Source organism: Haliotis rubra, unplaced genomic scaffold, assembly GCF_003918875.1.
Source record: "Haliotis rubra isolate DU_JTF1 unplaced genomic scaffold, ASM391887v1 Scf148, whole genome shotgun sequence".
Classification (NCBI taxonomy): domain Eukaryota; kingdom Metazoa; phylum Mollusca; class Gastropoda; order Lepetellida; family Haliotidae; genus Haliotis; species Haliotis rubra.
In genome coordinates, this window is record NW_025765425.1 from 1,829,814 (window position 1) to 1,842,024 (window position 12,211).

Below are 12,211 nucleotides of genomic sequence, written 5' to 3' on the forward strand. Positions count from 1 at the left end.
GCCATATTCGTTTACGACTACCAGAGGGAAAACTGTCTTTGAGGAAACGCATCGTTTGAAATAAAACTTTCAAATCATAAAATAAATATCCAAAAAGAATTTCTTTAGAAACTTATATTTACTGAAATTTCGATTTCCCCTTATTAATTGTGATCCTTGTGTATGATCATGACCAATGAGTGAGTGAGTGAGTGAGTGAGTGAGTGAGTTTTTACGCCGCTTTTAGCAATATTCCAGCAATATCACGGCTGGGGACACCAGATATGAGCTTCAAACATTGTACCAATGTGGGGAATCGAACCAGGGACTTCGGCATGACGAGCGAACGCTTTAACCACCAGGCTCCCCAACCGCCCCAATGACCAATGAACATTATGTTAAGGTTGTACAAAATTGTGCATTCGGTTAAAATTATTCCAGGCATTCAGTTATCATCATGTATATCAGTTTAAATTGAAATAAACGCAAAAGAGAAATCAGGAAGCTTGAATCTTTGGAGCACTAACCTTTGAAGTAACCGATGCATAGAACTGGGAGGCTCTTTTAAACAAACGGACGGACGAACAGACAGACAGACAGACTTGATAATAGTAAAAGCATAGAGGAACACATGCCCTTTCATGTGTTCCTATATTTGTTTCCATGAGTATATATTTTAAGTCAGGACTTGAGACTTCTCAGTTTTTACTAATGTGCATATCGATGTTTAGCAATCTCTCGATTGTGATCCCGGCAAATCGACATCCAATAGACCTTTATTTTCCCTTCTTGATAAGGTCAGTACGGTACTGGTATATAAATAGCTAATTATGGTTATAGGTTATTGATAAGAAAACCTGTATAACTGGTATTGATTACAAGAAAAGGCGTCAATCCCGTCTAACAATTAATCAATTTTGCTGCGACTTTAAAGAAATACTATATCTGTTGCTTAAGACTGTAAATCGTTGATTGATCATAAAAGAGTATTCGTTGTTGCGATCTAATTTAGAAGCTAGTATTTATCGACTGGGTGGAATGTTTAGATACAAGCAGATATTTGTTTAGTGTTGAGGGTAACAGTCGTTTTACCAAATTCTTCTTGCGAATATTTTCATCAAGAGGAACCAAAGATTGGTCTCATTGTCAGTCGTTCTTTGTACAAAGCAGCGCTTCTATTGTCGTAATTTCATACCCAGTTATGGCAGTTGCAATCGCCTTAGCGCTAAGATCACCAATGCTAAGATGGTACAACAGCACCAAGAGCATAATAATTCAGATACAAGACAGTTTGTCGTCTCTCGAAATTCTCATGTAGGGTTGATTATCGATTGCGAACGTTATTAACACTCAACACGAAGGTATATTGATCGGAATAAACATGCTAATTTTGTTTTTAAGACGGTCAGGGTCATTCTAGAAAAGTCAAATAATACAACCCATTCTCAGGAAGAGATCCGATCGTTAACGCTGTGCTCTTGAAGATAAGAATAGAAGGGCCCGTAGGAAATGATCCCCTTTGCGTTGTATTATCCACTTGATGCTGCAACATGTACAACCATCAACACGGGCTGTAGACAGTAATGAAAATCAGTCTAATCCCCAAGCACAGTATAATTCATGTGAATTTCCGTTTCAAAAATCCAATACATGTAACTCGTTATACTTCTTAAATCCGCGGTTTATTATGTTAGTAAGTAATAATTTGGCTCATTTGGCTGAGTAGGTAATTATATATGGTCCTATTTAGTACACATTAATCCTTGAATGACAGTAAAATTATTCGTGAATGTGTTTTTATGTGTTTCTATTATGACCCACATCACATCGAATTTGTTTTTTCTGCCACAAAGATCGGTTGTCAAACGCAATTGGACTGGTGACAGGTATCTACAGCATTTATACAATGTAAAAAGGTTGATTATAATCCACAAGTAGCCACACCAGACTACCAAACATATTTAGAGTGGTTGGATGGTTTGTTGTTTGACGCCGCGCTTAGCAGTATTCAAGCTATATGGCGGCGGTTTGTAAATAATCGAGTCTGGACCAGATAATCCAGTGATCAACAGCATGAACATCGATCTACGCAATTTTGAATCGATGACATGTGTCAAGCGAGCGAGTAAAGCGAGCCTGATCACCCGATCCCGCATGGGTTACTGAAGCTGAACGAAAAGAAGAGCGTACTCACACGCACGCAAGCACGCACGCAAGCACGCACGCACGCACGCGCGCACACAGAGAGTGAGGCCTTAATGAAAAAGAATAAGAAAAAAATCCCCCTTGAACTGATTATATTGGCGACAAATTATATTTATAATAGGTATTTTTACCAATACGTTTGGTATTTTTACAACACGTTAGTTGCTATTTCGCGTAGGTACGTTCAACCAAAGCTTTGGCTTTGTCCTTGCATCCCTAAGCCAGCAGCAGCATGTCGGACCACTCGAGGATGTGCGTCAGGGTCCTTAATGACAGTTACACAGAAACGCTTTCAATGTCCCCCTCCACACTGGCTCATCTAATACCTGCTGATTAATGCATGGCGGAGATTACAGGTGGAGTGGACGGAAATAACTTATGCTCTTGTTTAATTAAGCAGCGTATCTAACTAAGATATGCTGTGAATAATGAATGAAGTATGTCACCGTGTCTTTGTATAGAGTTGCAGTACATGGCGTGAACCAGAGCCACGACAACATGCACTATCACGTCATCGCTTCTCCATAGCAACATAGACTCTCACGCCAGCCACACCACCAAAGCAGAATACACTATCACGTCATCGACATCTACAACCTCTACACGTCACGTCATCAAGACATATAGCAACACTCACGTCACGTCTATCAAGACATCTATCATACACTGTCACGTCATCAAGACATCATCTACTGTCACGTCATCAAAACATCTATAGCAACATACACTGTCACAATAAGACATCTATCAAGACATCTAAGACATCTAGCAACATACACTGTCACGTCATCAAGACATCTATAGCAACATACACTGTCACGTCATCAAGACATCTATAGCAACATACACTGTCACGTCATCAAGACATCTATAGCAACATACACTGTCACGTCATCAAGACATCTATAGCAACATACACTGTCACGTCATCAAGACATCTATAGCAACATACACTGTCACGTCATCAAGACACGCAACATCATCAAGACATCCATATACACTGTCACGTCATCATCAAGACATCTATATAGCAACATACACTGTCACGTCATCAAGACATCTATAGCAACATACAGCAACAGACATCTATAGCAACATACACTGTCACGTCATCAAGACATCTATAGCAAATACATATCACGTCATCTACAAGACATCTATAGCAACATACACCGTCAGACATCACGTCATACATTACAACATCTATACACTTTTATAATTATGTCTAAGTATTTGATCAAAAGACGATTGTTGGGTAACATGTGTGTGTTTGGTCACGTATAACAACTTCTTTTTGCCAATTCAAGATCATATAAACTAGTGACACAAAAATGAACTGATGAAGTGATAGTGAGGGTGTAATGATAAATGATGCCTGTAAAGTGAATTTCGGTTGTGTAGATCAATATCATGTTGGGCGATACATGCACGACTCCTTGTCGGTGTGACTGACCTTTCCTGCAATGGTGTATACCTCTCCATCAATCAACTTGTTCAATCCGTTTATTCAGTACTAAAGAGGCCACAGGCCTGTAGGGTGTCGTGCCGGGAAGGCTAAAATCTATCTTTGAGATGTCCCGGGAAGGCTAAAATTTATATTTCGGATTTCTCTGGTGAGCTAATTTCTAAGGGAGTATGGGAGCACCGCCAAAGCTAAAGATACGGTGCTGGGAACCATAATTCATGTCGGAAGTAGATAGATTTCTTTGCAAAACATCGTTGTAATAGAGTATTCATCTTCTTCGATGTTTAGAACTTTATTTAAGTGGCGTTTGTATTTCAGATGTTTTAATTAGAAAAACATTAGAGCACAATAATTATCGGGAAGCTCAATAATGGGAGTGGATACATTTCTTTTCAAAACATTGTTATAATGTTATATTTAAGTTGCAAACTGACACCGTACCCTCATTCACATATTGTCATGTCAGATGCGCAGGTTAGAGTTAACTTCATCGAGTTAGTTCGTGGAGGAAGGTCTCTTTATTTTGCAAGAAACAAGTTTCGCCCGAACAGACAGATGGGAACCACAGGTTACTGGAAGTGCACAGAAGCTGGGTGTTCTGCACGTATCTTGACAAGTTGAGACCGACTTCAGACGGTGGAGCACAACCACAATCATCCGGATCCAAACTTCATCTGCGAAGTGGATGCTTTCAGTGAGTGAGTGAGTTTAGTTTTACGCCGCACTCAACAATATTCCAGCAATATGGTGGCGGTCTGTAAATAATCGAGTCTGGACCAGACAATCCAGTGATCAACAGCATTAGCATTGATCTGCGCGATGCATTCAGGGCCAAGTTAATACATCGCGCCGAGACCGAGGTGATCCCAATCACCTAGATCTACGACAACGAAATTGACGAGATCTACTACGACGAGTGTTAATTCAGCCATAACATTGCATTGCAAGTACCGCGAAGACTACACTCATTGAACCGAGAAGCGGTACGAATTTAGCCTTCCCGGCCATAAACCTCCTGTTGTACTTTTACAATAGACCGCCTCCGTGGTGTAGTGATAAGAGCGTCCGCCCGGAGAGCGGAAGGTCACGGGTTCGATCCCCGACCGCGTCATACCAAAAGACGTTCAAATATGGTACTTGTTCGTCCCTGCCTGGCGCTGGGCATTAATGGGTACAAAAGGACTGGTCGGCTCCGAGTCAGTATAATGTGTCTGAGTGGGGTATTCATGCTTCACTGCGGCATGGTATCTCAGTGGGCTAGCTCTATAAAACCAGCTTAAGCCTGGGCTGAGTACAAGCAGCCGCACATACAGATACACACGCATGCACGTCGTCATATGAGCGAAATATTCTCAAGCACGACGTAAAACCCAATTTCACCCCACCTCACCTCACTTTACAATATGCACATGGTAGAATATATACAATACAAAAAAATGGTGAAAAACAATTACCAAGTTGATTTAGTTTTACGTGACTGAAATACGGATGTCTCTATATGGTTTCTCTGTGAATAAACTACTTTGGGCAGTACAGCTCAGGTTTGTCACTGGAAACTTTATTGAATAACCACCGTAAAGCGTTCACTGTGTAAATTAGAGTTCTACAAGAAATCATTCACAATGATGTTCTTAAATCGTTCACTAACAGCTTGATGGTGTTGGTGTTTCGAGGATGAAAGTTAAAAATGGTGCAACACTATGCATTCAAATGTGGCAAAAGATAGTTCGATAATAACATGTGTTATATTTGGGATTACACTTTCTTAGTAAAGTACACATTCTAGTACTTTTGAGTTGAGCCCCATCTGGGATTTCGAACTCACACCCTCAGAGTCAGGCACCCAATCGCCAGCACACAAAGTCAGCCGCCTAACCCACTCAGCTACCGCGACTTCCACTGAGTGGTAGCTGAGTTGGTTAGGCGGCTGACTTTGTGCGCTGGCGATTGGGTGGCGATTGGGCGATTGGGTGCCTGACTCTGAGGGTGTGAGTTCGAATCCCGGATGGGGCTCAACTCAAAAAGTACTAGAATTTGTACTTTACTAAGAAAGTGTAATCCCAAATATAACACGTTACATTTGACCACTTTCTAAATGGCATTGTGTAATCATAGTTCGATAATGACTCTAAATGTTGGTGTATTTTGTTTTTCGTTTTTACAGCAACAATACCTTAAAAAAATTGATATATTTATGCATTTTACGGAAACGTAGTCGAACCTAGGCAATGTTTTACAGACTGATGGGCTTGTATGATGACGGAATGGAAAGATATTTAGTAGAATTACGCACATGTGTCTTCTATTTTACAGCATGAATTTTGGGGACAGTGTGGCCTATGCAAATATAGATTTGACAATTTTCCTACACCTAAAATATAAAACCTGCTCTCCTCTCGCGTGATAAATCGTTCACTTCCTGCTATGTTTATTTCCTGCCGTTCACCGCTCCGACGGTGTGAGTGAGTCAGTGAGTTAAAATTTAAGTCACATTGGCAATATTTCAGCCATATCATGACTAAAACTAGTTCTAAATTTATAATACATACATAAAATATATAAACCACTGTCAACGAAGGACAGTAAAATTGCTAGATTATCACAGATTGAATTAAAACTAGCTGGCATACATCTTTAAAAGCAGAAAACTATTTTTGGACAACACAATGTAAAAAATGGGCTATAGATCGCCAGCAACTGAAGGCTGATCATCATGCTAGGGAACATGGGCCTACGGTCTGAATATAAAACACATTCTAAAATTTTCTTCAATACTCGTTATCAAATTTTCCTGAATCCCCTGATAATGCATCGAAAGTATGTATGTGATATTTCCTTAATGTGTATTTCAACCCGCCTGGACTTCGTGCGTGTGTGTGATTAAACACGGAAATTGACTACGTTATCACCTGGCCTACACACAAGGAAGTATCATAGCTAGTGCGGTCTAGCATATCACTGAGAGGCAAGAGGTGCTGACGTATACGAGGTGAGTGACACTGTAAATCTGTAACACTACACAGTGGACCATTATTTGTGTGCATCCTGAAGCCCGGTATAGTTTAGATGAAACAATATGTCGGAATTGATGCTAGATGTCAATAGTGTTGTTTTCACTGTTTGTACAGCAAGACGCTGATCATACCCGCCAACTCTCACGCCTTTGACTCGAGACTCACACTTTTATTACACATGTCACGCTCTCGCAACAAAACTGATAAATTTCACGCCACACTAAGTTTCTTAGTCTGTCATACAGACCCTGAAACAAACATATCCAAGAAAGCCCATGCAAGTCTAGATTTCCACCGTTTCTGAAAATGAAGAAAGTCTAAGGGCTCCTTTTCATTATATTTTTAATGTTTCATTTTATTATGAACTGTGGTTTTTTTTGCTGTAAATGTGTTCATTTCAGAGTTGTTAGTCTATGTGTTCATATGAAAAATGCACATTTAGACACAAAAAATAGATCTGATTACATCTACTTCAGTGTCATTTGTGAGAAGTGAATTTGCAGTTATGCGTTATTTTCAAGGGGATTCGTCACAATTTGATTCCCCTCTCAGGGATGGAAGCTCTGCTGATCCACTGTATGAAATGCTCAAATAACGTCATGTGCAGAGGATAGAAATGTCAGCATAGCAACAGGAGGGGATTGTGTTAGAGCACTAACCGATTGGACAAAATTACTACATATCTGTCATAGAGTCCCTCAATCACACTACTTTTTCCCCCACTATATAATGCTATATCAGTCTTGATAATACTCAGAATTTCTTATCTCACTGGGGCTAATTTTCAATTTAAATAGTGCTTTGATTCTTTCAAAATTATATTTTTAGAGGCTAAAGATATTCTAAGGTTAGTACATCTGTAATTATCAAAATCACCCGACTAGCTATTATTAAAATATCCAAAAGATTTCTACATACATATGTATGTAATAGTTAGGCCCGCATTAAAACCCTTCCGTTAAGGATCTCTTGCTCGAACCTGGCGTTCAACATAGTCACAAAGAGTGAGTGTGTGAGTGAGTGAGTATGGTTTTACATCGGTTTTAGCAATATTCCAGCAATATCACGGCGGGGGACACCATAAATGGGCTTCACACATTGTACCCATGTGGGGAATCGAACCCGGGTCTTCGGCGTGACAAGCCAACGTTTTAACCACTGGGCTACCTCACCGCCCCTTGGCGAAAAGATGTCCGATATGGTTCATATCAAGGCTCTTTGCGGGCCATGTAAGGTTATGATAGCCTTGTCATCCATGAAGATGGGACCACTGACAAAGGGATGGCTGTCAAAATATGGCACGACACTGGTATCCAGTACTTTCCGTTGATAACGTAGTGATTCAGCCCGGTTGCGTTTAGGCTATGTGATTCAGCCCGGTTGCGTTTGGGCTATGTGATTCAACCCGGTTGCGCTTGGGCTATGTGATTCAGCCCGGTGCCTTTGGGCTAGGTGATTCAGCCTGGATGCGTTTGGGTGATTAAGTCTGTTTCATCAGTTTCAGTTTTAACATTGCCTAATTTCACAGTTGTCTTACCAGCTGAAGTTAAATATATTTTGGGGTTTAATGTTGTGAATTATTTGAAAAAATCCTAATGATTATCGCACTGTGTACACATTCCCGAAACGTGTACAGTGTCTGACCTGCTTCCAGACTATTATCACAAACACTTACCACAGTGCATTGAAGACTATTCCCCATAATTTGATACTGATCTGTGAGCCGATTCAAATCGATGTCATTTCATCAACTGTAGTACTGAGACATATTGAACAATACTAAGTGTGCGTTTATGACACTGAATCCATCGTCTGTAAAGGTTAAGAGCGAGTGACTTTAATTCTGCTCCGCTTTCAGCAATATTCCAGCAATATCACGACTGGGGACACCAGAAATGGGCTTCACACATTGCACCCAAGTTAAGCCGGGTCTTCGGCGTGACGAGCGAACGCTTGAACCATTACACTAACTCATCTCCTCAGTCCCGGGGATTAGTCTCTTCTGCGTATGTAATTGTATACGTTCAGTACAGTTTCACCTTCTTTCTCTTATACGTTCATCGCTATATCCGGTCTACATAGGAGTTATGGTCAGACAATCAAGTGAAGGAGCAGGCAATGCAGTGATAAGATAACGCTAAAACACGATGCACTATATGCATATATACTGGACAAAATAAGTTAGGGATATTGGTAGTTTTATGATTTATATTTTATCAGTGTGTCAATGAATAAATAGATCATTATTCAAAATTTACATATATCCCCAACTATTTTGTCCAGTATATATTGATAGGTAACGTATCATTATTTAATAATGTATAGGTTTTCGCGTTTTTTTAAATGTGCTGTTTCTTATTATTCTATTACTATCTTTCAGACAATGACTACAAACATATTATTGAGGATTTTCATTCAGTGGATCAGCGTTGTAAGTGTGTTGTGTAGCGCATCTAGACCTGACATAAACAAGTGTCGGATAGTTGAAACTGACCAAGAAGTACTTGTGAACTGTTCAGGAATGGCCTTGGATGATGTTCCCAAAGGCTTTCCAAACAATGTGTCAGTTATTGATTTGACACAGAATAATATAAGCAGCATTGGAAACATGTCGTTCCCTTATCTCCCGGAAGCCCACACACTCAGCCTGTACAGAAACAGAATCACTCATCTTGAAGCAGGATCTCTCAAGAGGTTACCATCTCTGACTAAACTTGATCTTGGAAAGAACAAGCTAAACCTCACTTCCTTAGCTCTTCCATCAGGTCTGTTTGAAAATATTCCAATAAAACTCCTACTTTTGAGCGATATGGACATTCAGGAAGACGACTGGTGCTACGCGGAAGAGACATTTTCACAGCTGCTGGACATGGAAGAACTTGCCATCGATTCTCCGCTGAACCCAAATTTTGGTTTTGGATTTGCCAAGATGGCAAAATTGCAGCGTTTGACAGTAAGGTTTTGTCACAACGGAACACTACATGAAAGTGCACTTGATATATTCATGAACGTGAATCTGACCAAACTCCAGGTATCTGCATGTAGTAAAGGGGAGATAGATAATAACTTGGTGTCTAAGTTCCCCGGACTGGACATCTTAGACATCAGAAATGCAGTAAGTAACGACTTATCAGAACGTTTGCATAATTTGAGTTATTATTCAAATAGTTCCATGACCAGAATTTCTTTTATAGCAAACTTTAAAAGAGAAGAGAAACATAAGTGCTTCATGTTAAGCAGACACATGATGCGTTTTCTTGCTACAATGTGTGTTTCCGAGCTTTTTCTTGTAGGCAATAGAATTGTCCTTATTGAACACGGTGCTTTGACAATAGAACCCTTTTCACTGTGCCTTCGTAGTTTAGATCTTAGCCACAATCTAATTATTGACGAGTATTCCCTACTACAAACACTCACTTGTTACCAGAATTTGACTTCTTTTACCTTTGAACAAACTGAACAAGATTTTAAATTGGTTGATAGGAAATACCCTTTTTTTGACTCACACTCAGTGTTTCAGAATTCTAATGATGAGATGGTATTACCAAGGGGTAATCATGTCCAGTGCGTCTTCTCCGCAACTTCGATCGGAGGTAGTAAAGAACTGAATTTACACATGACTTCGACTGTAAGAGAATCTTTAGGTTTACCTTATCCTTCAAAACTTAACTTTCTTTACTTTGCACCATATCTGAAACCATTTGATAATTTTTTGGATAACCTGATATTCACTGGAACCAAGGAATGGAAAACAGTAGTGTTTGCTAATTGTTCTGTAGAAGCAAAAGACGTCCGAATTAAGGGTCTAGAAAACCTCCAAGAGTTGCATATTTCCGGAAGTGGTTTTACCGACCCACCAGTGGCTTTATTCAAATCATTTAGCTCGCTGAAGGTCCTTTCATTAGATCATATTACTGCTGGGTTCCACTTAATTACTGATAATATGAAACGAGTATTTACGAATTTGCCACATCTTAAAGAATTACATTTGTTAAGTAACGGGCTCACTGATTTACCTCGCGATGTAGAGGCTATACCAAATATATCATTAATAGATCTATCCTACAATTTAATATCCCACTTTACTGGTGATGTAAGAGAGAGGTTGGATAATATGGTGTCCGAACATCAGAACCTCTCTGTCAATCTTCGAGGAAATCCCCTGTTATGTGACTGTACGCATTTGGACTTCATCATTTGGTTGAAAGGGACTGGGGTAAAATTTGTTGACGGCAAATACTACACATGCATCAACTACAGAGGACAAACGGTACATTTCAAGGATATTGCAAATGCGTCTGAAAGACTTTGGAGAGAATGTAATGCCCCCCTTTGTCTATCACTTGCTGTATGTTTTTTGTTTCTGTTTTTGTTGGGACTCTCACTCAGTTCACATATCGCAAGAAATGCTCATCTTTTGAATCGATGGATCGTGAAACGACTGGGCTTAAATTTCCAAAGATATTTTACATATGATGTATTCGTTTATTATTCAGCAAATGATAACTATGAACAGATGATTGATACATTCTCAGAGGAAATAGAAACCAGTAGAGATCTCACGCTATGCATTCCTGAGAGAGATTTCGAACCAGGGGTACACACATGTGGAGAGGTCGTCGATGCCCTGAACAACAGCTGGAAGACTGTCATCTTTCTCACTGAAGCGTTTCTTGAGGACGAGTTGTGTTGCTTCAGGCTTGCATCTGCTGTTGATGCTTGTCAGTATATCAAACCAGATAGGTTTATCATCCTTTACACAAATGCAATTCTTCGTCATCCAATGCCAACAATTATCAACCAACTGTTGAACAAAGACAACATATTGTCATTGGAAACGACATATCAGGAGGATATTTGGGAACATCTGTACAACAGGATCATGAGTAAGGATTAGCGTTCTGTTGAACTCCATTCTCACCGCGTAGTGTACTTACTTATGGTGGCGCTGGTGTAATCTAGTGGGTAAAGACACCCGGGTTCGATTCCCTACATGAGTACAATGTGTGAAGTCCATTTCTGGTGTCCCCCCGCCGTGATGTTGCTGGAATATTGCTGAAACCGGCGTAAAACTAAAACACACTCACTGAAACTCACTTAAGGACAGAACGTATCCAGATAGTTATCTGACTTCGTGGACATGATTTTACGCCGCTTTTAGCAATATTCCAGCAATAGAATTACCAGGGCACATCGGATTTTGGTTTCACACATTCTACCCATATGGAGATCGGACGTTCAAACGCTTTAACCGGTCTGTTACACCGTCGTCACAGGAGTTGATTGAACAAAGTAAGAAGTAGCCAAACAAGACTATATTCTTTTCATGAATAAAGTGACCCGGTTAAGAGTTGGGATGCTGCTTTGATATTTTGACATAACGATCAGTGAGAATCATTTCAATACATCACCATGTTTGTAAATTCATCACCATGTTTGTAAAATCATCACCATGTTTGTAAATTCATCACCATATTTGTAAATATAAGCGAACAGGAATGTATATTAATATATTAGGTACGTGATAATTATAAAATGATATTTGTTA

At 39.8% G+C, this 12,211-nt stretch overlaps 1 protein-coding gene across 1 annotated transcript; it reads left to right on the forward strand.

The window, feature by feature from the left end:
- The first annotated feature begins 6,563 nt into the window (after positions 1-6,563).
- Positions 6,564-11,956, forward strand: LOC124269852 (toll-like receptor 4). The gene is made up of 2 exons (XM_046704900.1): positions 6,564-6,638; positions 9,044-11,956. Exon 2 carries the CDS (start codon positions 9,047-9,049, stop codon positions 11,558-11,560), a length of 2,514 nt encoding a protein of 837 aa, XP_046560856.1. The 5' UTR covers positions 6,564-6,638; positions 9,044-9,046; the 3' UTR covers positions 11,561-11,956.
- The last annotated feature ends 255 nt before the right edge of the window (positions 11,957-12,211 follow it).

Excerpts from the sequence above, each read along its gene's own strand:
- LOC124269852 (XM_046704900.1), top strand. The coding sequence starts at position 9,047 with ATGACTACAAACATATTATTGAGGATTTTCATTCAGTGGATCAGCGTT.